Below are 27,505 nucleotides of genomic sequence, written 5' to 3' on the forward strand. Positions count from 1 at the left end.
TTAGGACCTTTATTAGTTGTTACAGATGATTAAAGAGATACAAATAATGATCACACATTAACTTTCTTTAATGAAGTTAGAAGTGAACTTGAAGGTCAAAAACACACTTAAGTTTTGAAGTTACTGAAAGTGCCTTTAATAACAAACTGGAATACAGTAACATGTTTTAACAATAAGTTATTGTTCTCCATACATACAGTTCATGATCATCAGATAATACTGATTTACATGTTGGATACAAACCACCAGTTGCAGTACTATAAATCCATTAAGCCTCTATATATGTATAATATTTCAATACAAAAACAGTAACTTCGGAAAACTTCGGAAAAATAAAATCAGAATAATGAATAGTGCATATACTTAATATAAACTAACAAATGTCCATTTAAACCCTCTGTAAAATACAGGTTATTGCATGCAGAAAGAAAATATTATATTAGTTAATAGCCATCCCAAGGTTACAAAGGTTACAAGGTTATTCATTGTCATACAAGGGTTGTGAAACTAAATACAGTTTCCAGTCCCATTATCCAATATAAAAAAACAAAAAAAACAATATTCTAAGTGGAGGGTGGATGATTAATTAATTAATTACAACAGGAAGGGGCTGAGCACACAGCCCTGGGGGGCTCCGGTTTTTAACAATATAGTGGTGGAAGTGCTGGGACTGTTTGCGAGGTAGCTTAAACCTTCTCAGGCACAGCCGGGACGTGAGGCGGGGGGGTGTTAGCCACCAGCAGCAACTGTTTGGATCATTTTTGGTATCAGGGTAGAATTGGGGACTGTATGAGTTGAGAAAGGGATGGAGGGCATGGGGGACGTGGAGTTAGACAGTCATGGAGGGCGTGAACAATCCAACAGTCGCAGGAGATATGGGGTGAAACATTGTCATATTGCTGGGTTGAGGCATACCGTCGTGGGGTTATGGGTTGTCATGGGGGGCATGGTGCTGGGTTGAAGCATACCGTCGTGGGGTTATGGGTTGTTATGGGGGGCATGGTGCTGGGTTGAAGCATACCGTCGTGGGGTTATGGGTTGTTATGGGGGGCATGGTGCTGGGTTGAGGTATCCTGTCGTGGCGTTATGGGTTGTCATGGGGGGCATGGTGCTGGGTGGGGGAATAGTGCTGGGTTGAGGGGCTACGAGGAGAGTATGTGGCTGTGTCTTTCCTTCAATAGTTTCATACATTTGGTGCAGTATGTTTTCTTGGTCAATCAGAAGAGCCCCTGACAGAACCTGGAAGTTATCAGTAAGCATTTTGTCCACATTGTCGAACTCGTCATCGTGACTGCTGGACTCCATCGTGCCCACGTCAGAATTGTGGACCGTCAGGGTGGGGAAAGGGATGCAGGACATGGAGTTAGACATAGCAACAGAGGGAATGAACCAGCCGACGGGAGCAGGAGATGTAGGGTGACACGTGGTGGGCACAGGGTTCTGTAAAGGAAAAGGGGTTGTTTGTCGATACATTGTCATGGAGGGCATGGCGCTTGGTTGAGGGGCTGTGGGGCTCGTATGAAGATGTGTCCTACCTTCAACCGTTTCATACATTTGGTGCGACACATTTTCCTGGTCAATCAGAAGAGCCCCCGACAAAACCTGGAAGTTATCAGTGAGCATTTTGTCCACATTGGAGAACTCATTTCCATCGCTGTTGGACTCCTCCAGGCCCAATGACAATTTCTCCATTGTGTCCATATCAGAATTGGGGACTGTAAGGGTGGGGAAAGGGATGGAGGACCTGGGGGACATGGAGTTAGACATCGCCATGGAAGGAATGACCCAGCCAAAAGGCACAGGAACGGTGGGGTGACACATTGTCATAGTGGGCATGGGACTTTGAAAAATGGTGCTGGGTTGAAGCATCGGGGCTGTAGGATTATGTGTTGTCATGGGGGACATGGTGTTGGTTTGAGGCATAGCAACTGTGGGGTAATACATTGTCATGGGGGACATGGTGTTGGTTTGAGGCATAGCAACTGTGGGGTAATACATTGTCATTGGGAGCATGGTGCTGGGTTGAGGCATAGTGTCCGGGGGGCTATCCGTCATATTGAGGGGCATGGTGCTAGGTTGAGGCATAGTGTCCGGGGGGCTATCCGTCATATTGGGGGGCATGATGCTGGGTTGAGGCATAGCATCTGTGGGGCTATGTGTTGTCATTGGGGGCATAGTGCTGGGTTGAGGCATAGCAACTGTGGGGTAAAACGTTGTCATTGGGAGCATGGTTCTGGGTTGAGGTATAGTGTCCAGGGGGCTATCCGTCATATTGGGGGGCATGGTGCTGGGTTGAGGCATAGTGTCCGGGGGGCTATCCGTCGTCTTGGGGGGCATGGTGCTGGGTTGAGGCATAGTGTCTGTGGGGTTATGCATTGTCTTGGGGGGCTTGGTGCTGAGTTGAGACTTAGCATCTGTGGGGTTAAGCATCGTCTTGGAGGACTTGGTGCGGAGTTGAGGCTTAGCATCTGTGGGGTTATGTGTTGTTTTGTGGGGCTTGGTGCTGAGTTGAGACTTAGCATCTGTGGGGTTAAGCATCGTCTTGGAGGACTTGGTGCGGAGTTGAGGCTTAGCATCTGTGGGGTTATGTGTTGTTTTGGGGGGCTTGGTGCTGAGTTGAGACTTAGCATCTGTGGGGTTAAGCATCGTCTTGGAGGACTTGGTGCGGAGTTGAGGCTTAGCATCTGTGGGGTTATGTGTTGTTTTGGGGGGCTTGGTGCGGAGTTGAGGCTCAGCACCTGTGGGGTTATGCATCGTCTTGGGGGACTTGGTGCGGAGTTGAGGCTTAGCATCTGTGGTGTTATGTGTTGTTTTGGGGGGCTTGGTGCAGAGTTGAGGCTTAGCATCTGTGGGGCTATGCATTGCCTTATGGGGCTTGGTGCTGGGTTGAGGGATAGCATCTGTGGGGTTTTGCGTTTTCAACGGGGGCATGGTTTCGAGTAGAGGGGTTGTGTGGCTAGTACGTGTCTTTCCTCCAACAGTTTCATACCCTTGATGCTTCGGGTGTCCCTGGTTAATCAGAATAACCCTTGACAGAACCTGGAAGTTATCAGTGAGCATTTCGTTCAGATTGGAGAACTCGTCTTCGTAGCTGCTAGACTCCACCAAGCCGGAAGAAAGTTTCTCCATCAGCGTCTTGCCAGATTTCAGAGTGCTGCAGAGTTCCTTCAGAGCGTTCTCCACAGTCTCAGAGATTACGCTAGGCTCCTTTTGTTTCACGGTATGAACCAGTCCCTCCTGTGATTTGACTCTCTGGGCGACTTGTTGGCAGCGCTTCTTGTTGGCAGTCGCATTCTCAGCCATCTGGTAGATTGTTGAACATAGGTTCAAGGTCAAATCCACTGGGGACAGGTTTAGATCCATGCCAGCCATGATTAGCTGTAGAGACAGAGAGGCAGTTAGCTTGGATTAAAATGCACCGGTACCACAGTGAAGATTTTAACCAGACTGTACAAGACTGAAACAAACAAAACTGTGAATTGCACCAATTAGTGAATTAAAATGAACTTAGTCTGGTGAACTGGAGCTGAGGTGTGTGTGACTCACTGCTCCCCCTGCAGACTTGTGTTATTTTTACTTTGCAGGTTGACTGCAGGTAGAGGTAGGTGGAGCTTTACAACCGGATGTCTTACACCTGGGCAGGCTGGGTTATTTAGTCTGACTCATTTTATGTCTCTCTTTTCTCTCACCACCATCATCTACCTTTTTTCAGTTTGGTTTTCCTTTGCCCTCACAACGTCAAATACATTTGTTCAAATAAAATGTTTTCTCTCTATAAGATCGTATTACACATTAAAAGAAACATCTATAATTACTGTATAAAGGTGCAACCAGATTAAAAGCAAAGTGATTGAGTTTGTTCTGTCTTGTGTTATTTCTGCTAATTGAACCATAGTATTTATTGTGGCGCATCTTTTCTTTAACCCCACCCTATAGGAAGCTGTGGTAGTGATTATTCTGAGTAATTAACATAAACCTGTAATACCTGGGTACATTTCTCTGGCTGATTCTAGCCAACCAAAACCCTCTTGCATTAGGGTAAAAAGCCATATTTTGGTACATATGTGGGTTGTGTTGAGAGATCCATCGGGGCATTCATGTCTATGGCAGATTTGGGGACTGGAGGGGTGGAAAAAGGGACTGAGGACATTGGGGACATGGTATCAGACATTGCCATGGGGGGCATGAAAATGCCGACAGGAGCGAGAGTTGGGTGGTTATACACTGTCATGGGAGCCATGGTGCTGGGTATGGCCATAGGAGTTCTTTGGTTATACATTGTCATGGGGGGCATGGTGCTGGGTAGGGCCATAGGAGTTCTTTGGTTATATGTTGTCATGGGGGCCATGGGGCTGGGTTGGTTCATCGGGGCTGTGAGGTTATACGTCGTCATGGGGGGCATGCTGCTGGATTGAGGCATAGGAGTTCTGGGGTTGTACGTGGTCATGGCGGCCATGCTGCTAGGTTGGCTCATAGTGGCTGTGGGGTTATACATCATCATGGGGGCCATGGGGGCCATGGGGGGCATGCTGCTGGGTTGGTTACTAGGAGATGTGGGGTTGTAAGTGGTCATGGGGGCCATGGGGCTGGGTTGGTTCATAGGAGATGTGGGGTTGTAGGTGGTCATGGCGGCCATGGGGCTGGGTTGGGTCATAGAAGATGTGGGGTTGTAGGTGGGCATGGGGGCCATGGGGCTGGGTTGGTTCAATGGGGCTGTGAGGTTATACGTCGTCATGGGGGCCATGGGGCTGGGTTGGGTCATAGGGGCTGTGGGGTTATACGTTGTCATGGGGGCCATGGGGCTGGGTTGGGTCATAGGGGCTGTGGGGTTATACGTTGTCATGGGGGCCATTGGGCTGGGTTGGGTCATAGGGGCTGTGGGGTAATACGTTGTCATGGGGGCCATGGGGGCTGTGGGGTTATACGTTGTCATGGGGGGCATGGGGGCTGTGGGGTTATACGTTGTTATGGGGGCATGCTGCTGGGTTGGTTCATAGGAGATGTGGGGTTGTAGGTGGTCATGGGGGCCATGGGGCTGGGTTGGTTCATCGTGGCTGTGGGGTTGTAGGTGGTCATGGGGGCCATGGGGCTGGATTGGTTCATAGGAGATGTGGGGTTGTAGGTGGTCATGGCGGCCATGGGGCTGGGTTGGTTCATCGTGGCTGTGGGGTTGTACGTGGTCATGGGGGCCATGGGGCTGGGTTGGTTCATAGGAGATGTGGGGTTGTAGGTGGTCATGGCGGCCATGGGGCTGGGTTGGTTCATCGTGGCTGTGGGGTTGTACGTGGTCATGGGGGCCATGGGGCTGGGTTGGTTCATAGGAGATGTGGGGTTGTAGGTGGTCATGGTGGCCATGGGGCTGGGTTGGTTCATCGTGGCTGTGGGGTTGTAGGTGGTCATGGGGGCCATGGGGCTGGATTGGTTCATAGGAGATGTTGGGTTGTAGGTGGTCATGGCGGCCATGGGGCTGGGTTGGTTCATCGTGGCTGTGGGGTTGTACGTGGTCATGGGGGCCATGGGGCTGGATTGGTTCATAGGAGATGTGGGGTTGTAGGTGGTCATGGCGGCCATGGGGCTGGGTTGGTTCATCGTGGCTGTGGGGTTGTAGGTGGTCATGGGGGCCATGGGGCTGGATTGGTTCATAGGAGATGTGGGGTTGTAGGTGGTCATGGCGGCCATGGGGCTGGGTTGGTTCATAGTGGCTGTGGTGATGGTATATAGAGGCTGTGTCTTTCCTGCAGCAGCATCATCATGCACTTGGTGTGGTGTGTTTTCTTGGTCCATCAGAAGAGCCCCAGAGAGAACCTGGAATTGGAGAACTTGTCTTGGTGACTTCTGGTCTGCATCAAGGCCGGAAAAAAATTATTAGTTTGGGGAAATTGCTCCATCAGCGTCTTGGCAGATGGTGCTGCAGAGTTTCTTCAGAGCGTTCTCCACAGGGTCAGATATTCAGTCCTACTGTTTGACCGTGAGATGCTGGGGAGAGAGAGGCAGTTAGCTTGGATTGAAGTGGACCGGTGAAATTAACAAAACCGCAAATTGCACCAATCAAACCGACCTGAGCTGATGTGAAGTAGTTAAACATGAAGTAAGTCTGGTGAACTGGAGCCGAGGCGTGTGACTCACTGCTCCTCCTGCCGAGTTGTGGTTGGTTCTTTACTTTGCAGGTGGGTGGAGCTTTCTAACCTGATTTCTTTCACCTGGACAGGCTGGGTTATTTAGGCTGACTGATTCACGGCCAATCAGTTGAGTACATTTTCTATGACAATGCATCAAATATTTTAACTAATTGTAATCTAAAATTTAACCAGGGAGCATAGCGGTGAAAAAAATGTGTAAAACAAATTAAATATTTTTTAAGTGCAAAGGAGCACAAGATACTGTGTATATGGTCGAGTAAAGTACGAGTACATACTTTGTTCAGCTTGAACGGATCTCTGTAATTTCCCTAAACTGAGTCACTGTCACTTCGGGGAAATGACAGATCTTTTCTGAGAGATTGGGTGGAGTTTTGAAAATATCACAAGATCTCCATGAAAAGTTTAAAGGAACTCAACTCACGGACCACCGTGTTGACACCAAACGGTGAATGTTTGCACCACAACCTCGAACATCTTGTTAAATATGTTGAAGACACCCGTCTTCAACATATTTCTTGTAGGTGCAATAATACATTTTAGTACTAAATTGCAGCTCAACACAAACACAAGCCAATTTTGTACCAAAAAGATTGTAACTTTGGTATTTCTGCACAGAATGAGGATTATGGATTGTGTCCCTCATCACTTACAATAGAAAGGGGTCTTTTAATGGCAACCCGAGAAATATTAATAAGCAAGAAAAACCTGTTTAAATGTTCATAGAGCAACCTAACAAATGTTGACGGACACCAACAGCAGTATATTCATCCTTTAAATGTTCCTTTATGGATTTATAAAAATCTCCTACTCCATCAGCAAAATAAACAATAAAAAAAAAAAAAACTGGATTATCTGGTGAATTAATATTTAAATAATACAATTCTAGATAAATATTAAGAAAGCTAAAACTGGCTGTTGTTTTTTTGAGCAAATGAAAATTCACGCTTTAGAAATTGCCACAAGACCGCTGTAATGCAAGAGCTAATGAAGGAACCTTTTTTTAAAAGATTATTTACCTGTTGACAGGCGGCCGTCAGAATCCAACTGACAGCACAAGTTTCTTCTGGGACGTCTTCCTGAAACTTCCTGTTTGTTCAACCGGCTCATCCTGTTCAAGCTACTTTACTTCAATTACCAACACAACAATTAAAAAACACTTCATGACAAGCAAAAGTTTAAAATCCTACTTTAATAAAAGAATCTTTCAGAAAACTTACTTAAAAGTAATGCTTGAAAAATGGCCCTTGATTGGCTAAATGGTATAAATTACTAATGGATTATTAAAGTTGACACAGTGCTCCAGCTACACATTGACACAGTGCTCCAGCTACACATTGACACAGTGCTCCAGCTACACATTGACACAGTGCTCCAGCTACACATTGACACAGTGCTCCAGCTACACATTGACACAGTGCTCCGGCTACACATTGACACAGTGCTCGGGGCTACACATTGACACAGTGCTCGGGGCTACACATTGACACAGTGCTCAGGCTACACATTGACACAGTGCTCCGGCTACACATTGACACAGTGCTCCGGCTACACATTGACACAGTGCTCGGGGCTACACATTGACACAGTGCTTTGGGCTACACATTGACACAGTGCTCGGGGCTACACATTGACACAGTGCTTTGGGGCTACACATTGACACAGTGCTTTGGGGCTACACATTGACACAGTGCTATGGGCTACACATTGACACAGTGCTTTGGGGCTACACATTGACACAGTGCTTTGGGCTACACATTGACACAGTGCTATGGGCTACACATTGACACAGTGCTTTGGGGCTACACATTGACACAGTGCTTTGGGGCTACACATTGACACAGTGCTTTGGGGCTACACATTGACACAGTGCTATGGGCTACACATTGACACAGTGCTTTGGGGCTACACATTGACACAATGCTCCGGGCTACACATTGAGACAGTGCTCCGGCTACACATTGACACAGTGCTCCGGCTACACATTGACACAGTGCTTTGGGCTACACATTGACACAGTGCTCCGGCTACACATTGACACAGTGCTCGGGGCTACACATTGACACAGTGCTCCGGCTACACATTGACACAGTGCTCCGGCTACACATTGACACAGTGCTCGGGGCTACACATTGACACAGTGCTCGGGGCTACACATTGACACAGTGCTCCGGCTACACATTGACACAGTGCTCCGGCTACACATTGACACAGTGCTCCGGGCTACACATTGACACAGTGCTCGGGGCTACACATTGACACAGTGCTTTGGGGCTACACATTGACACAGTGCTCCGGGCTACACATTGACACAGTGCTCGGGGCTACACATTGACACAGTGCTTTGGGGCTACACATTGACACAGTGCTTTGGGGCTACACATTGACACAGTGCTCGGGGCTACACATTGACACAGTGCTCGGGGCTACACATTGACACAGTGCTCCAGCTACACATTGACACAGTGCTCCAGCTACACATTGACACAGTGCTCCAGCTACACATTGACACAGTGCTCCGGCTACACATTGACACAGTGCTCCGGCTACACATTGACACAGTGCTCCGACTACACATTGACACAGTGCTCCGGCTACACATTGACACAGTGCTCCGGCTACACATTGACACAGTGCTTTGGGGCTACACATTGACACAGTGCTTTGGGCTACACATTGACACAGTGCTTTGGGCTACACATTGACACAGTGCTCGGGGCTACACATTGACACAGTGCTTTGGGGCTACACATTGACACAGTGCTTTGGGGCTACACATTGACACAGTGCTATGGGCTACACATTGACACAGTGCTTTGGGGCTACACATTGACACAGTGCTTTGGGCTACACATTGACACAGTGCTATGGGCTACACATTGACACAGTGCTTTGGGGCTACACATTGACACAGTGCTTTGGGGCTACACATTGACACAGTGCTTTGGGGCTACACATTGACACAGTGCTATGGGCTACACATTGACACAGTGCTTTGGGGCTACACATTGACACAATGCTCCGGGCTACACATTGAGACAGTGCTCCGGCTACACATTGACACAGTGCTCCGGCTACACATTGACACAGTGCTTTGGGCTACACATTGACACAGTGCTCCGGCTACACATTGACACAGTGCTCGGGGCTACACATTGACACAGTGCTCCGGCTACACATTGACACAGTGCTCCGGCTACACATTGACACAGTGCTCGGGGCTACACATTGACACAGTGCTCGGGGCTACACATTGACACAGTGCTCCGGCTACACATTGACACAGTGCTCCGGCTACACATTGACACAGTGCTCCGGGCTACACATTGACACAGTGCTCGGGGCTACACATTGACACAGTGCTTTGGGGCTACACATTGACACAGTGCTCCGGGCTACACATTGACACAGTGCTCGGGGCTACACATTGACACAGTGCTTTGGGGCTACACATTGACACAGTGCTCCGGGCTACACATTGACACAGTGCTATGGGCTACACATTGACACAGTGCTTTGGGGCTACACATTGACACAGTGCTTTGGGGCTACACATTGACACAGTGCTCCGGGCTACACATTGACACAGTGCTCCGGGCTACACATTGACACAGTGCTCGGGGCTACACATTGACACAGTGCTTTGGGGCTACACATTGACACAGTGCTTTGGGCTACACATTGACACAGTGCTCGGGGCTACACATTGACACAGTGCTTTGGGGCTACACATTGACACAGTGCTTTGGGGCTACACATTGACACAGTGCTTTGGGCTACACATTGACACAGTGCTCGGGGCTACACATTGACACAGTGCTTTGGGGCTACACATTGACACAGTGCTTTGGGGCTACACATTGACACAGTGCTTTGGGGCTACACATTGACACAGTGCTCCGGGCTACACATTGACACAGTGCTCCGGGCTACACATTGACACAGTGCTCCGGGCTACACATTGACACAGTGCTCGGGGCTACACATTGACACAGTGCTTTGGGCTACACATTGACACAGTGCTCCGGGCTACACATTGACACAGTGCTTTGGGGCTACACATTGACACAGTGCTCGGGGCTACACATTGACACAGTGCTCCGGCTACACATTGACACAGTGCTCGGGGCTACACATTGACACAGTGCTCGGGGCTACACATTGACACAGTGCTCCGGCTACACATTGACACAGTGCTCCGGCTACACATTGACACAGTGCTCCGGGCTACACATTGACACAGTGCTTTGGGGCTACACATTGACACAGTGCTCCGGGCTACACATTGACACAGTGCTCGGGGCTACACATTGACACAGTGCTTTGGGGCTACACATTGACACAGTGCTCCGGGCTACACATTGACACAGTGCTATGGGCTACACATTGACACAGTGCTTTGGGGCTACACATTGACACAGTGCTTTGGGGCTACACATTGACACAGTGCTCCGGGCTACACATTGACACAGTGCTCCAGGCTACACATTGACACAGTGCTCCGGGCTACACATTGACACAGTGCTCGGGGCTACACATTGACACAGTGCTTTGGGGCTACACATTGACACAGTGCTCCGGGCTACACATTGACACAGTGCTTTGGGCTACACATTGACACAGTGCTCGGGGCTACACATTGACACAGTGCTTTGGGGCTACACATTGACACAGTGCTTTGGGGCTACACATTGACACAGTGCTTTGGGGCTACACATTGACACAGTGCTCCGGGCTACACATTGACACAGTGCTCCAGGCTACACATTGACACAGTGCTCCGGGCTACACATTGACACAGTGCTCGGGGCTACACATTGACACAGTGCTTTGGGCTACACATTGACACAGTGCTCCGGGCTACACATTGACACAGTGCTTTGGGGCTACACATTGACACAGTGCTTTGGGCTACACATTGACACAGTGCTTTGGGGCTACACATTGACACAGTGCTTTGGGCTACACATTGACACAGTGCTCGGGGCTACACATTGACACAGTGCTCGGGGCTACACATTGACACAGTGCTTTGGGCTACACATTGACACAGTGCTCGGGGCTACACATTGACACAGTGCTTTGGGGCTACACATTGACACAGTGCTTTGGGGCTACACATTGACACAGTGCTATGGGCTACACATTGACACAGTGCTTTGGGCTACACATTGACACAGTGCTTTGGGGCTACACATTGACACAGTGCTTTGGGGCTACACATTGACACAGTGCTTTGGGGCTACACATTGACACAGTGCTTTGGGGCTACACATTGACACAGTGCTCCGGGCTACACATTGACACAGTGCTCCAGGCTACACATTGACACAGTGCTCCGGGCTACACATTGACACAGTGCTCCAGGCTACACATTGACACAGTGCTCCGGGCTACACATTGACACAGTGCTCGGGGCTACACATTGACACAGTGCTTTGGGCTACACATTGACACAGTGCTCCGGGCTACACATTGACACAGTGCTCCAGGCTACACATTGACACAGTGCTTTGGGGCTACACATTGACACAGTGCTCGGGGCTACACATTGACACAGTGCTTTGGGGCTACACATTGACACAGTGCTATGGGCTACACATTGACACAGTGCTTTGGGGCTACACATTGACACAGTGCTCGGGGCTACACATTGACACAGTGCTTTGGGGCTACACATTGACACAGTGCTTTGGGGCTACACATTGACACAGTGCTCCGGCTACACATTGACACAGTGCTTTGGGCTACACATTGACACAGTGCTATGGGCTACACATTGACACAGTGCTTTGGGGCTACACATTGACACAGTGCTCGGGGCTACACATTGACACAGTGCTTTGGGGCTACACATTGACACAGTGCTATGGGCTACACATTGACACAGTGCTTTGGGCTACACATTGACACAGTGCTCGGGGCTACACATTGACACAGTGCTTTGGGGCTACACATTGACACAGTGCTATGGGCTACACATTGACACAGTGCTTTGGGGCTACACATTGACACAGTGCTTTGGGGCTACACATTGACACAGTGCTCCGGGCTACACATTGACACAGTGCTCCGGGCTACACATTGACACAGTGCTCCAGGCTACACATTGACACAGTGCTCCAGGCTACACATTGACACAGTGCTCGGGGCTACACATTGACACAGTGCTCCGGGCTACACATTGACACAGTGCTCCGGGCTACACATTGACACAGTGCTCCGGGCTACACATTGACACAGTGCTCCAGGCTACACATTGACACAGTGCTCCGGGCTACACATTGACACAGTGCTCCAGGCTACACATTGACACAGTGCTATGGGCTACACATTGACACAGTGCTCCAGGCTACACATTGACACAGTGCTATGGGCTACACATTGACACAGTGCTCCGGGCTACACATTGACACAGTGCTCCGGGCTACACATTGACACAGTGCTCCGGGCTACACATTGACACAGTGCTTGGGAGAGTACATCTGCACCACTTCTCTCTGCTTCAATAAGCCATGGACTCACCAACGTCATATGTTCTGCAGTCAGAAGATGGATCAGGAGTGTCTCTGGTTTCATGGAGCCCTCATCATGTTGTTCGTCCTAAGTTCTGTAGACCTCAATGTGACAGGTTGGAAAACATGCACTCTTGAGCAGGCTAGAGAGTAGGGAGATGTCATGCTCTGTTGTGCTTGATTGTGATTGTTCATAAATGACATAAGTGTTTAGAAGATTAAGGTGTTGACTATGGTGTTGTTCTTACATTATTTATGTCGTTCATTATTGTGCAAGTTAAAATAATAGAGTAAAGAGATGAGTGATCTACTAAGCAGTCTGGATCTTGAGTCTGAGATCGATTGCTTTAGTCTCCGCCCACATACCTCTGGGAGAATCTCGATCTTTTCCTCACAAAAGTAAAGCCTTGTTGGGGAAAAGACACCAAATCACTCTTGTGATTATTTATCCCCCTTTTTAGGGGTGTAACATCAACACAATTATGTTGAACTTATTTAGTTATTCCTATTTGTCCCTTTGTTCCCCATTGTAATTCTTATAAATATTATTGGGTATCTTTTTCACCTTTACCTGCCCTCCCAGTTTTATGCGTACCTTGGTCCTTCTCACGGATGATTAAAGAGAGTAAAATAATTATTATACATTAACTTTCTTTAAAGTATGACATGAAGTGGGAAGTGAACTTGAAGGTAAAAAAAAAACTCTCCACACTCAAGTTTTGAAGTTACTGAATGTTCCTTTAATAACAAAAAGCTCCTCTGTAACATGTTTTAACAATACATTATTATTCTCCATGCAAATAGTTCATGAGGTGTTGTTTACAAACCATCAGTACTATAAATCCTTTAAGCCACTGAATATGTTGAAAGAAATATGTATGTGTACAGATTGCAAAGCAAATTTGTAATTTGTGATCCTGGGCTATACAAAAACAATTGAATTGAATTGAGAGTATTATCAAAACAGAAACTGTAATAAAGTGCCTCACTTAGAAATAATACAATCATAATGATGAATAGTGCATACATGTAAAATAAACTGAATAAATGTCCAATGAAGGCACACTGCAGGTGTAAGAAACTTGTAGTGAAAAAGAACTGTACATGCAGAAAGAATAATCTTCTTCAAAAGCAGTAATTAACATAATTGTGTTGGTTAATAGTCATCACAAGGTTATTCATTGTCACAGTGCAACAGGGAAATACATTTTGCAGTCCCATTTTCAAAACAACAATATTATAAGAGGAGGGTGGAGGATTAATTACAACAGGAAGGGGCTGAGCACACAGCCCTGGGGGGCTCCGTGCAAGGTCTGTTTGTAAGTTCAGACAGGTGTGAGTGCCACAGGCCGGTAGTGGTTTAGACTCGATACTGCAGGTCTCTCCCGTGACGGTGATATGCTGAAAATGTCATTGACGACATCCGTTCGCTTGGTTAGCGAATTCTTAGTAGACAACTAGAGATGTTTTCAGGTCCAGCAGCTTCACTCATATTCACTCTCTTCAGGGTTTTTCTAACATCCGCTGTAGATACCGACAGCGGCCGGTCCTCTGGAGACAAAGAGGACTTGATGGCCGAGGCTTTGTCTTGGAGATCGAAGTGAGAATAAAAGTCTGGCACAAATGTCCAGTGTTGTTGCCGTCAAGGGCACTTTTTTGCTGATATATGATGTCACTGTTGATGATTCCATACGAATGTTGAATGATCCTTCAACGTCAGTGATACTTAATCTTGACATTTTGCTTTCTAGGCCATAGGAATGTAAAAGGAGTAGAATGGACATTGAACAGTTTGTTGTGATCATTTTTCTAGTACTAGTGTCCTGAAAAGTGTTGATGGGAAGAGAGCGTACGCTGCTCCGGAGACGGATGGCATGCTAGTTAGCTTGTCTTTCTCCGGAGCAGTGGGGAGTGGGGCAGAGGGGCTGCTACTCCACTAGCAAGCTAGCTAGTTCCCCAATGCTACAATGCTACACTGGTTACAGATAATGATCCGCACAAATTGCGTTTCTGGTGATAGCAATGTGCTTCCCTGCACTGTGACAAGAGTATGTGGAGGATTTTTACTTCTCCACTTCTGGTTTTAGTTGTTACTGAGAAGACCTCACCTCAGTGAAAACCCATAGTTTGGTACCGCAGGTGTAGTTTGTCTTGAAACATTCATTGGGGCCATCATGCCCACGTCCGAATTATGGTCTGTTAGGGTGGAGAAAGGGATGGAGGACAAGGGGGAAATGGAGTTAGACATTCCCATGGAGGGCATAACGCTGCTGAAAGGCGAGGGAGTTGTGGGGTAAGGCATTGTCAAAGTGGGCATGGTGCTCTGTGAAGGAAAAGGGGTTGCTGGGTTATACATTGTCATGTAGGGCATGGTGCTGGGTTGAGGCATTTGGGCTGAGGGGCCATACATCATGGGGGGCATGGCGTTGGGTTGAGGCATTTGGGCTGAGGGGTCATACATCATGGGGGGCATGGCGTTGGGTTGAGTCATTTGGGCTGAGGGGCCATACATCATGGGGGGCATGGCGTTGGGTTGAGTCATTTGGGCTGAGGGGCCATACATCATGGGGGGCATGGCGTTGGGTTGAGTCATTTGGGCTGAGGGGCCATACATCATGGGGGGCATGGCGTTGGGTTGAGTCATTTGGGCTGAGGGGCCATACATCATGGGGGGCATGGCGTTGGGTTGAGTCATTTGGTCTGAGGGGCCATACATCATGGGGGGCATGGCGTTGGGTTGAGTCATTTGGGCTGAGGGGCCATACATCATGGGGGGCATGGCGTTGGCTTGAGTCATTTGGGCTGAGGGGCCCATTGGGGACATGGTACCCGGGTTCTTGCCCTGGTCAATAAGAAAAAACCCAGACAGTGCCCGGAAGTTATCAACCAGCCTTTCGTCCACATTGGAGAACTTGTCGACATCGATCTTGGGCTTCGTCAAAGTGGAAAGAGAATTATATTGGGAGACTTTCTCCATCAGCGTCTTGGCAGATGTCAGAGTGCTGCAGAGTTCCTTCAGAACGTTCTCCACAGTCTCAGAGATTCTGCCCTGCTCTTTTTTTTTTATGGTGAAAAGCAGTCCTTCCAGTCCTTTGACTCTCTGGGCGACTTGTTGGCATTTCCTCTTGTTGGTCTTAGCATGGTCAGCCATCTGGTAGATGGTGGTACATAGGCTCAAGGACATATCCAGTGAGGACAGGTAGAGCTCCTTGTTGTCCATGAGGAGCTGTCGAGACAGAGAGGCAGTTAGCTTGGATTGAACTGCACCGGTGCCCCAGTGAAGTGAACTCAACCACACTGAACACAACAGAAACAAACAAAACCGGGACTTTTTACAACTGTCCTTCAAAAGGAAACAAGTCGGGTGAACAGTAGCTCCTGATTCATTTTTTAAAACTTTTTACTTTACTGCAGCTAGAGGTGGGTGGCGCTTTCTAACCTGATGTCTTGGCTGGGTTATTTGAGCTGACTCATTTTAATTATGTCTTCTCTCTCACCACCATCATCTACCCATTTTTTTTTTAAGTGTGGCTGTCACAATGACAAATATATTTGTCTAAATAAATAAATAATTAATTTAATTAAGCATTTAGCTGTATAAAAAGGTTGTGGACTAAAACATCTATAAAGATATAAGATAAGAAGTACAAGATATCTATGGTCAGCAAATATTAATGACCTCCCATGCACTTCTGTTCTTTGACTTCACAAGAGCTCCATTAAAGGTTCAAAGCAAAATTAATCCGTTTCCACCTTTAGCCTCATCTTTGTTACGGTAAATGGTACATGTGTGCACAACAACCTCCAACATCTGGTTCTAACACTTGTCTTCATCAGATTTATTGTAGGTGTAATATAAGTCTACCTGTATGTGCATATGTTTCTGTAAAACAGTCCATGACATGGAGTATAGCTGTTAAAGGTTTCCAAATCTAAGCACAGGGGCCCCCATAAACATCTCACCAGGTTTTGGATCCTGTAATCAAAGCTCCTGTTCAAAGCGGACAGAAGAAATATCTATTAAAATCATGTGGATATTTTCCAAAGGTTGTCTTTTTATTACTCAAGGGTTGCTGTCACTTCATCGCAGCTCAACAAAGAAACACAAGGAGGGAATTTTGCACTAAAAAGATTGTAACTCCGTCAGCAAAATAAACTATTAAAATTAGACAATTAAAAACGGGATTATCAGTTAAATTCTCACTTTAGAGATGTTCAGCTCATTAAGTATGTAACAGTCTAATAGTCTTAGAAGATCTTTTACCTGCTGACGAACAGACCGTCTGAATCCAAGTGCGCAAGTTGGTGAAAATGAAAGAACTTGTGTTTCAGCAGCCGTTTATTCTCTGATGCTTTAATGAAACATTCTTGCCACGTGCACTACATTCTATTGGTTGGTTGAACCTGCTCGTCAAGCTCAAGGCTGTGAGAGTATGAGCCCATTGGCACCGATCACAAGGGAAATCTGCATTTTGGGGAATCGACTTATTAACTTCCTGGTGAAGAATGAGCCGAGCAGATTAATATCACTGTTATGTCTGTACGGTAAAAGCTAAAGGCAGTTAGCTTAGCGTAGCATAAACACTGGAAACAGGGCAACAAGTGGCGGACAAACCATTCAGAGCCTTTCCATGAATCAAAGTACCAGTACTGAAATGTAAAAAAACTTAGATGCTTAAATACATAAGTAAAAGTCTTGCAATCAAAATCTTATTGAAGTACGAAAGTGGCAAGATGAGATTTATTTAGTGAACTGGTAACCAGTGCAGATATGCTAAGACTGGGGGGATATGGGCCCTACTTTTAGTGCCATTTTGAACAAGTTGGAGGCATAAGATTGATTTTTGACTGAGGTTGAGAGCTGCAGCAGTCTAAACAAGACATAAAAGCACAAATACCCTTTTCTAAATAAAGAATAAAAGAATTAAGACTTGATTTTTGCTGCATTTCTGAGCTGAAGGAAGCAGGAACTCCCTTTGCCGCTCCTCAAAGGTCTCTGTCAAACATCATTCCTAAGTTTCTGGCTTACGTCACCGAGATCTTGTAAGACAAAATGTCTTGAGCTCGGCTGCCCAATTAAGATGATTTCAGTTTTGCTTTCATTTAACTGGAGAAATCCAACACTTAATGTTTAATATTAAAGCAGTTGGGATCATTTTGTCTGAAGGGCAGATGCAGCTGTGTGTCTGTGCAGTGCTGGAAGACAAAACAATGGGATAACAACTCATTTATCTCAAACCTTTGATAAAAAGTCTAATATTAGAATGCACTGGCTGGGCTTTTTTTCCAAAGCGACTTACAATCATGTTACAGCTACAGGGTTAAGTGTCTTGCTCAAGGACACAACAACTAGGGCAGGGATTGAACCACCAACCCCCTGATTGAAAGACAGACCTGCTAACCACTGACCCGCAGTCGCCGTTCTTAAAGAGGCCGCACTGCTGCATTCCCAAAGCTAGAAGGAAAAGTTCCTGTTGGTAATAAACAAAACGAAAGGACCTATTGTGTCCAAGACATTTGAGAAATGTAGATAAGATTTCATGTCAGCAGGTGAAAATCTGATACAAGCGCACAGGAACCCAAAAGCACGACACAGAGACAGATTAACAAGGACAGTTGGGTTTACTAAAGTTCAGACAGGGTCAACACCAGGAGACCAGTCACAAAGAAAAACTAATCCAAAAGGAGCAGCCAGAGAATCCTAAAGCGAAAACAGGCAGAAAGGGTCAGAACAGGCAGATAAGGGACAGTAATCGGGAATAATAAGTTCAGCAGTAACACACAAGACAATCTGGCAGGTGTGTTACTTCAAGTGCAAGTGAGGGGCTTAAATAGTGAGGCAGCAGGTGAGATGGGCGTGGAGGACCAGGTGAGGGGTCAGAGTGGGAGGAGCTAAAATGACATGAGAGTTAGCAAAAATAAAACAAAATAGACGTTGATTTAATTCGAGCATTTTATTGTATTTCATGAGCTCAATTATATGTATTTTATGACTAGAAAAGGGCGATACAAGCTCAAGTTTAACAAGACCATTACAAAGATATTCTGGAACCTATTATCGTAAGAGAATAACAATAAACCAAAATACTATGGAAAAAATCTCATTGGCTTCAAGACGAGGGAACCAGTGTGATGCTAACTTCCAGGTTGGCCTTAAAAAATACTTAATACCAAAGTAAGGAAAGTTTTTCCATTTGGATTTTTGATTATTGCAGAAAATAATCTCTGTGGCAATTAAACTTTATTGATACGAAGACGTTTTGTTCAGCAAGAAATTTTTTCTTGAATAAACACAACTTTTAGGATTTTTTAATCTTGGATGCAATCGGCAGAAGTAAGAAGCTGAAGTTATAAACAAACTGGGAACACAACGAGTCTGTGAAGACGGACTTGTCACGGTGATGATGTGTTGTACTCTCAAATATACTGTATCATAGAATAAAACGTAAGCTTGTGTTAACCACTGACCTTATTTCAGACGTCTAGCTAAGAACCCATTGACTTCAAGAGGAGTGAACTGGAAGTGCAAACATGACTCATTTCCGGTTTTAGGAACTGGTGCAGTAGTAATGCTCCAGCCTACTGACGTGCAAAAATAAAATATTTTAACGTCCTTGGCATCATTTACAACCGGATGTTACGTCGCTCCCACACAAGGCAAAAATTATTTAGGTTTGCTCGAGAATATTAAGAGAAAGCAGCATTTTATAGCTAAATGCATCATTAGAATAATTACTTAAAATAGTAGATACTAATGCACTAATTCTTTGAGGTTGAAAAATAATTAGAGATTAAGTTCATACATTTCAGCTATGAAACTTTCACATTGTCTAAGAGGAAGCATACAATATAAGTGGGATGATAATGGAATGCCTTCTCATGTGTTAGCAGTGAGTAGGACGCCATCGTCCGCAAACTGTCGAAATTCTTCCTGACTTCAATGGAGTCGACCCTCTACAGCGGGTTTTTGATAGTTTCCACTTGTGATATCAACAAATAAATGTGGAGAAGAGAAGTTTATTTTAATCAAAAAACATTATTTAAAAGAGTTGGCCCACCATAAGCTTGTACCCAAGAGTGTTTTGGTCTCTAGCTTCAGATAGTGTGCAGGATCTTTTAACTCTTCCAAACATGTATTAATAAAAATATGTTGTGAAAAAGCAGAAATCCCGTCAGGGGTTGAAGCGGCGGTGGTGGAGGACGTGTGGACGTTCTTCCCTTCAGCATCGTGGCCTGCTGCAGTCCGTGTGGAAGAGTCTTTTGAGGACCAGGAGCTGCAGGTATCCAGAAAGGAGGATGATGAGGCTTTGGGTCGCTGACCACCAGGTGACGTAGTTGAAGTTGGACAGGAGGAGGTAGTGATCCTTCCCTTTCCTCATGCGGGCAAAGTTGTAATGACGCCACATGTGGAAGATCTGATTCTGGAGCTTCTGCACACTCCCCTAAATCAGACACGGTACGTTGTTTAGTTTCATGTCAACACGCAATAGGCCACAGATCATAGGATGATACACTTGAAAGAAAGAAAGGACCTGAAACTATTCCAACTCTGATAACATTAGAATGATTAAATAAGAAGATGGGAATAAATCACACCATTATTCATATGTGAAAATGTGGAAATGCTGTCTTCAGGAATGATATTTGCTGTATAATTAAAAAAATACACCGCTGAGATCTGCTATTCTCCGCCCGTTGAGTTTGGGGGATTAAAAAAGAAAGTGTGAGCTGAGTGAATCGGGTGAAGTGGAAAAAGAGAGTCCATCCATCCATTCCACCTCCTGTTATCCGGAACCAGGCAAATTACGGACGTGCCTCTCGTCAGCAACATGTTCCAGCTCTTACTGGGAAAACCCCGAGGTGTTCCCAGGCCAGAGGAGATAAATAATCCCTTGTGAGTTGTGGGTCTTCCCCTGGGCCTCTTACCGGTTGGACGTGGCCAGAAAACCTCTAAAGGGAGGAGGCGTCCTGATGTACATCTGGGATCCACTCCTTATCTTAAAGGTCCAGCCAACGAACGAAGGAAGCACATTTTAACCGCTTGTATCCGTGATCTCATTCCGTCGCTACCCAAAATTCACTTTCGATGAGGCAGCTGTTCTTTAAAATCCTTTTATATTTCAAACACTGCACAGGAGGCTCTCTCTGTGCTAAACATGACTGATTCTAAAATCCCAGAGACTTGAACGAAGACAAATACCTCAATACCAGCCAGAGTGCTGTTGAGGACCTTCTCTCCTTCTTCCGTCTCTCTCTTTGACTCCTCGGAGCCTTCGTAGATGACGCCGAAGTTCACAAAGACCCTGATACCTCCAAACTGGTTGTTGTGGTTCCCGAGACAGATCCGGTAAAAACCTGTCGGGAGGACACTGCCGTTACCTCAGAGGACGGTACGGCTATAATACTTTGGTTCATGATGAGGATCTCTGATGAACCCACCTGTCACCTGAGTCTGGAAGTCCATCTGACCGACCGCCTGGTTCTCTGAAGCCACGAGAACGCCCTGTGGTGAGTTTACCGTCACAAACAGCCGGTGATCATTGGCCATCATCGTTACCCACTGCACCTGAGACCACACATCAAAATACTCAACAAACCCCACAAGAAGACCTTCGCTAGCTGTTCTAGACCTTTCTCTGTCTCAGCAGTAACACTCTTGTGAGATACGGCAACTATTTACGTCCTCAGTCATTCTCATAAAAGTTATAATGTTTTCTTGTTTCTGTGGATATATCTAATGTTGGCAAATATATATATATCAATATATATTGCAAATATAACCCAATGTGCTTTCGCCCATCCACACTACTATCACAACTCTTCCAAACGGAGTGCTCTGAAGTCTGTATTTAGCACCTTTAAAACTAAACTACGGCAGAACTAAAATGAAATGCGTGTTTCAATAAGAGTAAGTCATTTAATATTTAGTATTAACAATTCCCCATAAAAACATATTTAAACAATTAAAAGTTATTTGGTTCCATTGGTCAGTTAACAGTCTGGAACTTGGAGCTGAAATCTTTTTTATTTTTGCACTGATCTGATTTAATTTATCTGCATAATTCATTAATTCATTGTTCCAGATGAAGTTAGTCAGCTTTGAAGAAGTCAATTCAGTGCGGGTAAGTCTCTCTTTTTTAATATTAATATCTATGAGCCCATAGTCTTAATTTCTGCAAAGTATGAGAGCGCTTTTGCAAACATTACTTATAGGTTACAACGATAATGATCACGTTTAAAAGTCAAACTGGATGACCTTGAAAGTCAGTGTGATAAGCCGGAGGACAAATGGCACACAAAAACCCCCCAAAAAACAACCTTGTTCCTCAATCACCTCCCGACAAGCGCATCAACAAAAAAAAACACTTAATCTCTGCAGACAAGATGAAACTCACCATGTACGTCAGGTAGAAGCTTCCACTCTGGTGGGCAAAGTGCCAGAAACACTCCGTCCCTGCGGCAGGAACCTCGACGGCAAAGTCGTATTTGTCGGATCCTCTGAACAGTCCCGCGGCCGCCTCGTTGAGGACGGGCTCAGACTTTCTGCTCCAGACGCCCTGAGAGCTCAACACGATGAGCACGGTGTGCAGCAGCATGGTGTGCAGCAGCATGGTGTGCAGCAGCAGCAGAGTGTGCAGCAGCAGCACGGTGTGCAGCAGCAGCAGAGTGTGTAGCAGCAGCAGAGTGTGTAGCAGCAGCAGCAGAGTGTGCAGCAGCAGCACGGTGTGCAGCAGCAGCAGAGTGTGTAGCAGCAGCAGCAGGGTGTGCAGCAGCAGCAGAGTGTGTAGCAGCAGCAGAGTGTGTAGCAGCAGCAGCAGAGTGTGCAGCAGCAGCACGGTGTGCAGCAGCAGCAGAGTGTGTAGCAGCAGCAGCACGGTGTGCAGCAGCAGCAGAGTGTGTAGCAGCAGCAGCACGGTGTGCAGCAGCAGCAGAGTGTGTAGCAGCAGCAGAGTGTGCAGTAGCAGAGTGTGCAGTAGCAGAGTGTGCAGCAGCAGAGTGTGTAGCAGCAGAGTGTGCAGCAGCAGAGTGTGCAGTAGCAGAGTGTGCAGCAGCAGAGTGTGCAGCAGCAGAGTGTGTAGCAGCACGGTGTGTAGCAGCAGAGTGTGTAGCAGCAGAGTGTGCAGCAGCAGAGTGTGTAGCAGCACGGTGTGCAGCAGCAGCAGCCTTTCTCGCCGAGAAAGTAATTATTCACCCACGTCTGCAAACACTCGCAAACACTCAGTCACGAGGCCTGATAGCTTATCACTAAAAAACTGACTCGGTGACATTGAACATAAACATAAAGGTTATTCACTAACAATGATCACACTAGTAGCGATATGGGTTTGAATGGTTCATTGCAAAGTTATGAAGCGGAAAAGGGGTCGAGGGGGAAGGGATGTAGGGATGGGGTTGAGGGGTGAGAGGTAAGGGAAGAAGAGGGGGCAGAGGGATGAAAGAGAGGGAAGGTCGGAGGGGAGCGATGGGCGGTGTCCCGGCGGCTGGTGGGAACGGGGGGGGGGGGGGGGGGACTCGAGGATGGGGGTAGTCTTGTCTGAACCTTCGGAGAGCGGAGTCCTCTGGCTGAACACCTGGATGAACACCTGGATGAACACCTGGCTTTGGGATTCTAGTTTCTCAGAGAGACTTTGGAGTGCAAATCCTTTATGATGGACTCCAAGCTCTTTTCTTTGATTGTGCTGTCCCTCTGCTGGAGGTTCTTTGTCAGAGTCTTGATTCTTTCTTCAGCACAAGAAAGATCCCATTCTAGTTTGTCTCTATCAGTATACATGGCCCTAGCAGATTGGAGAGTTGCGGCGAATACTTTGGCTGTGTGCGTATATGTATATATATATATATATATATATACATATACGCACACAGCCAAAGTATTGTATATGTGTGTATATATATATATATACAAATATGTGTATATATATATCTATATCTATACCAAGCCTTTAAAAAGGTCCTGTGTTTTACGTCCGAGGCTTCAAAACCAACCAACGGCCTGTAGCCCGTCTCCAACTTCACAAACAACAACAACAACAACAACAACATGATGTGTCCACGTGTGTCCATCAGTTTTTTGTGTCCCTTAAAGCTTCTTTTGTAACTTTATTGTGTTCTTGAGCACTGCTTGTGTTTTTTGTAGTATTCGGTTGTGTTTTCTTTACTTCTAGAACATTTCTGTATCTCAGGTACCTTTTTACGTATTTTGGTGTTTTCTGTATTTGTAGCACAACGCTGTATTTGTCAACATATTTATGCATTTGGTTTTCTTTATTTCTAGAACATTCCTGTATTTGCAGCGCATTTCTGAATTTGCTTGTGTTTCATAACTTGCATATCTATATTTGTGTTTTTCTGTATTTGATCGTATTTCATGAACTTGTATTGCGTCTCTGTATCTGATTGTTTTCTTTAGTTTATCCTCCTTTAACCAACATAAAAAAACTATGTTCAACTTTTATTGTGTGTAAATATCTGTACATTACATAGATTAATGCATGGGGAAATAAAACCGCAGAGCTGGAATTTAAACGTATACATAAATGTAAGAAAGAGTTTTATATACTATAACTGAGATACATATACGTCCAATCAGAGACGATAACCTCTAACTGAACCGTCGTTTAACATCTTATAAGACTTATAATAATATAAAATAATGTCACGATGTGTGTTGCAGTAGAAGCTGTGAGGGCAACACTCATTGCACTGAAATCAAACCCCGTGCTGATATAAATTTAAAATAACCATTTCAGCTTGTGTCGAGTGCCGTTGCGCAACATTTCTGCAAAGAGTGTCGCGCAGGCGCCGTTTCAGGTCGCCTCCCGACCGGATTAAGGGAAACTGGGAGGATCCAGTACGTCCTGGACCTGCGAGCCGGGTCGGCTGTGACGCCTCAACAGCGCCTGTACGAGAGGATCCAGACCATTGACACCGGGACAGACGAGGCCCTCTCAGCTCCTCTATGACCTTCAACCCTTCTTAACGCCCTTATTTGAATAAATACACATTTCGACCAGCGCCGATCACCTCGTGTTTATTGAGGCGGCGTGAAGAAAGTACACAAGTACACAAGTACACAATACACAAGTACATGAGTACACAAGTACACAATACACAAGTACACAAGTACATGAGTACACGACGCGGCCTCAGCAGCGGGGCTTCTCCTCCTCGCCGCCGCTCTGGGTGACGAAGAGCCTCCTGAGGAAGAGGAGCTGCAGGTACCCGGAGGTGACGATGAGGAGGCTGAGGAAGACCGACCACCGGGTGACGTACCGCGAGTTGGACAGCAGCAGGAAGTGGTCGGCGCTCCTCGCCATGCGGCCGAAGCTGTAGTAGCGGAACACGTGGAACACGTGGTTCTCCACGTTGTGAGTGGCGTCCTGGAACACACGGTATCACGTCATTAATGTGTGTGTGTGTGTGTGTGTGTGACTGTGTGTGTGTGTGTGTGTGTGACTGTTTGTGTGTGTGTATCTGTCTGTGACTCTGTGTGTGTGTGACTGTGTGTGTGTGTGTGACTGTGTGTGTGTGTGTGTGTGTGTCTGTCTGTGACTGTGTGTGTGTGTGACTGTGTGTGTGTGTGTGTCTGTCTGTGACTGTGTGTGTGTGTGACTGTGTGTGTGTGTGTGTGTGACTGTGTGTGTGTTTGTGTCTGTCTGTGACTGTGTGTGCGTGTGCATGTGTGTGTGTATGTCTGTGACTGTGTGTGTTTGTGTGTGTGACTGTGTGTGTGTTTGTGTCTGTCTGTGACTGTGTGTGCGTGTGTGTGTGTCTTTGTCTGTGACTGTGTGTGTGCGTGTGCATGTGTGTGTGTGCGTGTGTATATCTATGTATGTGTGTGCGTGCATGTTTATGTGTGTGTATGTGTACCTCTATGAAGCTCAGTGTGTTGTTCAGGTCCTGGCTGAGCTCCTCCTTCTTCTTTAGCTCCTCCTCTTTCTGGTGGGCGGAGTCTTTGTATCCGTCGTAGTAAACACCGAAGCTGAGGAACATCTGCATGGAGCCGAAGTGGTTGTGGAAGTTATTGAAGCACATCTGATGGAAACCTGGAGGGACACAGGAAGTGAGACACAATACACACAGGAAGTGAGACACAATACACACAGGAGGTGAGACACAATACACACAGGAGGTGAGACACAATACACACAGGAAGTGAGACACAATACACACAGGAGGTGAGACACAATACACACAGGAGGTGAGACACAATACACACAGGAGGTGAGACACAATACACACAGGAAGTGAGACACAATACACACAGGAAGTGAGACACAATACACACAGGAAGTGAGACACAATACACACAGGAGGTGAGACACAATACACACAGGAGGTGAGACACAATACACACAGGAAGTGAGACACAATACACACAGGAAGTGAGACACAATACACACAGGAGGTGAGACACAATACACACAGGAAGTGAGACACAATACACACAGGAAGTGAGACACAATACACACAGGAGGTGAGACACAATACACACAGGAGGTGAGACACAATACACACAGGAAGTGAGACACAATATACACACAATAAACACAATATATACAATGTATAGAATGTACACAATACACACGATGTACACAATATACACAATATACACAATATACACACAGTGTAAAGATACACGGAGACAGGCAGACAGACAGGCAGACAGACAGGCAGACAGACAGGCAGACAGACAGACAGCTACCCGTTTCCTCGGCCTCAAAGTTGATCTGACCCTTGGGGTCATCGACAGTCGACACCAGAAGGCCGCTGGGAGCGTTGACGGTGACAGACAGGTGTCTGTCATGGCCGACGCCCGTCACCCACTGGACCTGAAGACAGACAGACAGGCAGACAGACAGTTCAATACAACGCAGAGTTATAGTTTGCATACACTGAAGGGAAACTGTAAGCCCCGCCCACTTTAAAGCGGTCCAATCAAATGTGACGGATTTGTCTCACTGAGAAATACTTCCTGACTTCTGTTTCACTGTGAACTTTAACTTTACACACACACACACACACACACACACACACACACACACACGAGCCGATGACCCCATGACCTTTCAAGGCGGTCCCTCTCTACGTTGAATTAAAACAATGTTATGAATATTGAACACTAGTTGACTTGGAAAGAAGGAGTTTCTTTACAGATTAATGTTAAAAGGATTAAAAGTGACGCCTCTCGGCCTCGTGACCTCTCGGCCTCTCGGCCTCGTGACCTCTCGGCCTCGTGACCTCGTGACCTCTCGGCCTCGTGACCTCGTGACCTCTCGGCCTCGTGACCTCGTGACCTCTCGACCTCTCGGCCTCCTCACCATGAAGCTCAGGTAGAATCTCTCTCCGCGGTGGGCGAAGTGCCAGAAGCACTCCAGCCCGGCGGCAGGAAGCACCACGGAGAAGTCGTACTGGTCGGAGCCCCAGAACAGCTGCTGGTCCGTCATGCCGGGGTGGGGGTCCGTCAGGGGCCCGCCGCCCACCGGACCCCAGAACACCAGGACCAGGCACACGCAGCGGATCCGGGACCACATGTCTGGACACACGAGGAGCTCTGCTGTACACGGGGGGAAAGGAAAGGTGCAGGTCTGCGTGGGGAGGCGAGGAATGATTAACTGGGACCGACACGGTGGGAACACTGGGCCCCGTTAGCAGATGGAGGCGCCGAGGGGGAGGGGCCGAGGGGGAGAGGAGGAGGAGCCTAACGGGATGGAGGACTTCTTCTGCTGGTCCACGATGAGATTCTACAACTCAACTTCCTGTTTCCTCGTCTGCAGGTCGATGTGTTTCCTGTGAGTTCAGATGAAGCGACGCCATCACTCGCAATTTATTAATGAAATAGTTATTTGCAATTTA

The 27,505-nt window shown here is 46.7% G+C and overlaps 5 protein-coding genes across 5 annotated transcripts; all 5 read right to left on the minus strand.

The window, feature by feature from the left end:
• Window positions 1-773: 773 nt before the first annotated feature.
• LOC117731933 (mucin-2-like) lies at window positions 774-3,372 on the minus strand. Its single transcript, XM_034534503.1, has 2 exons — window positions 1,536-3,372; window positions 774-1,440 (listed from the first exon to the last, which is right to left on the minus strand). Exons 1-2 carry the CDS (start codon window positions 3,370-3,372, stop codon window positions 1,364-1,366), a joined length of 1,914 nt encoding a protein of 637 aa, XP_034390394.1. The 3' UTR covers window positions 774-1,363.
• Window positions 3,075-5,697, minus strand: LOC117731934 (extensin-like). The gene is made up of 3 exons (XM_034534504.1): window positions 5,461-5,697; window positions 3,984-5,413; window positions 3,075-3,373 (listed from the first exon to the last, which is right to left on the minus strand). The coding sequence occupies exons 1-2, from the start codon at window positions 5,695-5,697 to the stop codon at window positions 4,034-4,036; spliced, it is 1,617 nt and encodes a 538-aa protein (XP_034390395.1). The 3' UTR covers window positions 3,075-3,373; window positions 3,984-4,033.
• Window positions 5,698-13,391: 7,694 nt separating this feature from the next.
• On the minus strand, window positions 13,392-16,981 carry LOC117732397 (proline-rich extensin-like protein EPR1). Its single transcript, XM_034535315.1, has 3 exons — window positions 16,917-16,981; window positions 16,616-16,643; window positions 13,392-15,878 (listed from the first exon to the last, which is right to left on the minus strand). Exon 3 carries the CDS (start codon window positions 15,870-15,872, stop codon window positions 14,757-14,759), a length of 1,116 nt encoding a protein of 371 aa, XP_034391206.1. The 5' UTR covers window positions 15,873-15,878; window positions 16,616-16,643; window positions 16,917-16,981; the 3' UTR covers window positions 13,392-14,756.
• Window positions 16,982-19,872: 2,891 nt separating this feature from the next.
• LOC117732692 (transmembrane emp24 domain-containing protein 6-like) lies at window positions 19,873-22,248 on the minus strand. Its single transcript, XM_034535793.1, has 4 exons — window positions 22,048-22,248; window positions 21,092-21,218; window positions 20,853-21,007; window positions 19,873-20,094 (listed from the first exon to the last, which is right to left on the minus strand). The coding sequence occupies exons 1-4, from the start codon at window positions 22,246-22,248 to the stop codon at window positions 19,873-19,875; spliced, it is 705 nt and encodes a 234-aa protein (XP_034391684.1).
• A 2,546-nt stretch (window positions 22,249-24,794) lies between these two features.
• Window positions 24,795-27,238, minus strand: LOC117732609 (transmembrane emp24 domain-containing protein 6-like). Its single transcript, XM_034535652.1, has 4 exons — window positions 26,971-27,238; window positions 26,355-26,481; window positions 25,520-25,695; window positions 24,795-25,029 (listed from the first exon to the last, which is right to left on the minus strand). Exons 1-4 carry the CDS (start codon window positions 27,181-27,183, stop codon window positions 24,796-24,798), a joined length of 750 nt encoding a protein of 249 aa, XP_034391543.1. The 5' UTR covers window positions 27,184-27,238; the 3' UTR covers window position 24,795.
• Between the last annotated feature and the right edge of the window lie 267 nt (window positions 27,239-27,505).

The sequence above is a fragment of the Cyclopterus lumpus genome, chromosome 6, assembly GCF_009769545.1.
Source record: "Cyclopterus lumpus isolate fCycLum1 chromosome 6, fCycLum1.pri, whole genome shotgun sequence".
Lineage (NCBI taxonomy): Eukaryota > Metazoa > Chordata > Actinopteri > Perciformes > Cyclopteridae > Cyclopterus > Cyclopterus lumpus.

What these genes read in the sequence shown, in the direction of transcription:
- LOC117732692 (XM_034535793.1), bottom strand. Translation starts at nt 22,248, where the DNA reads ATGCTGCTGCACACCGTGCTCATCGTGTTGAGCTCTCAGGGCGTCTGG. An exon ending in CTTCCAGACTCAGGTGACAG is followed by an intron (nt 21,008 to 21,091) that starts GTGGGTTCATCA and finishes TCCTCCCGACAG; the next exon opens with GTTTTTACCGGATCTGTCTC. An exon ending in GCACTCTGGCTGGTATTGAG is followed by an intron (nt 20,095 to 20,852) that starts GTATTTGTCTTC and finishes TGTCTGATTTAG; the next exon opens with GGGAGTGTGCAGAAGCTCCA.
- LOC117732609 (XM_034535652.1), bottom strand. Translation starts at nt 27,183, where the DNA reads ATGTGGTCCCGGATCCGCTGCGTGTGCCTGGTCCTGGTGTTCTGGGGT. An exon ending in GATTCTACCTGAGCTTCATG is followed by an intron (nt 26,482 to 26,970) that starts GTGAGGAGGCCG and finishes GTCTGTCTTCAG; the next exon opens with GTCCAGTGGGTGACGGGCGT. An exon ending in CTTTGAGGCCGAGGAAACGG is followed by an intron (nt 25,696 to 26,354) that starts GTAGCTGTCTGT and finishes GTGTCCCTCCAG; the next exon opens with GTTTCCATCAGATGTGCTTC.
- LOC117732397 (XM_034535315.1), bottom strand. Translation starts at nt 15,872, where the DNA reads ATGGACAACAAGGAGCTCTACCTGTCCTCACTGGATATGTCCTTGAGC.
- LOC117731934 (XM_034534504.1), bottom strand. Translation starts at nt 5,697, where the DNA reads ATGAACCAACCCAGCCCCATGGCCGCCATGACCACCTACAACCCCACA. An exon ending in TGAACCAACCCAGCCCCATG is followed by an intron (nt 5,414 to 5,460) that starts GCCGCCATGACC and finishes GAACCAATCCAG; the next exon opens with CCCCATGGCCCCCATGACCA.
- LOC117731933 (XM_034534503.1), bottom strand. Translation starts at nt 3,372, where the DNA reads ATGGCTGGCATGGATCTAAACCTGTCCCCAGTGGATTTGACCTTGAAC. An exon ending in AATGTATGAAACGGTTGAAG is followed by an intron (nt 1,441 to 1,535) that starts GTAGGACACATC and finishes TTTCCTTTACAG; the next exon opens with AACCCTGTGCCCACCACGTG.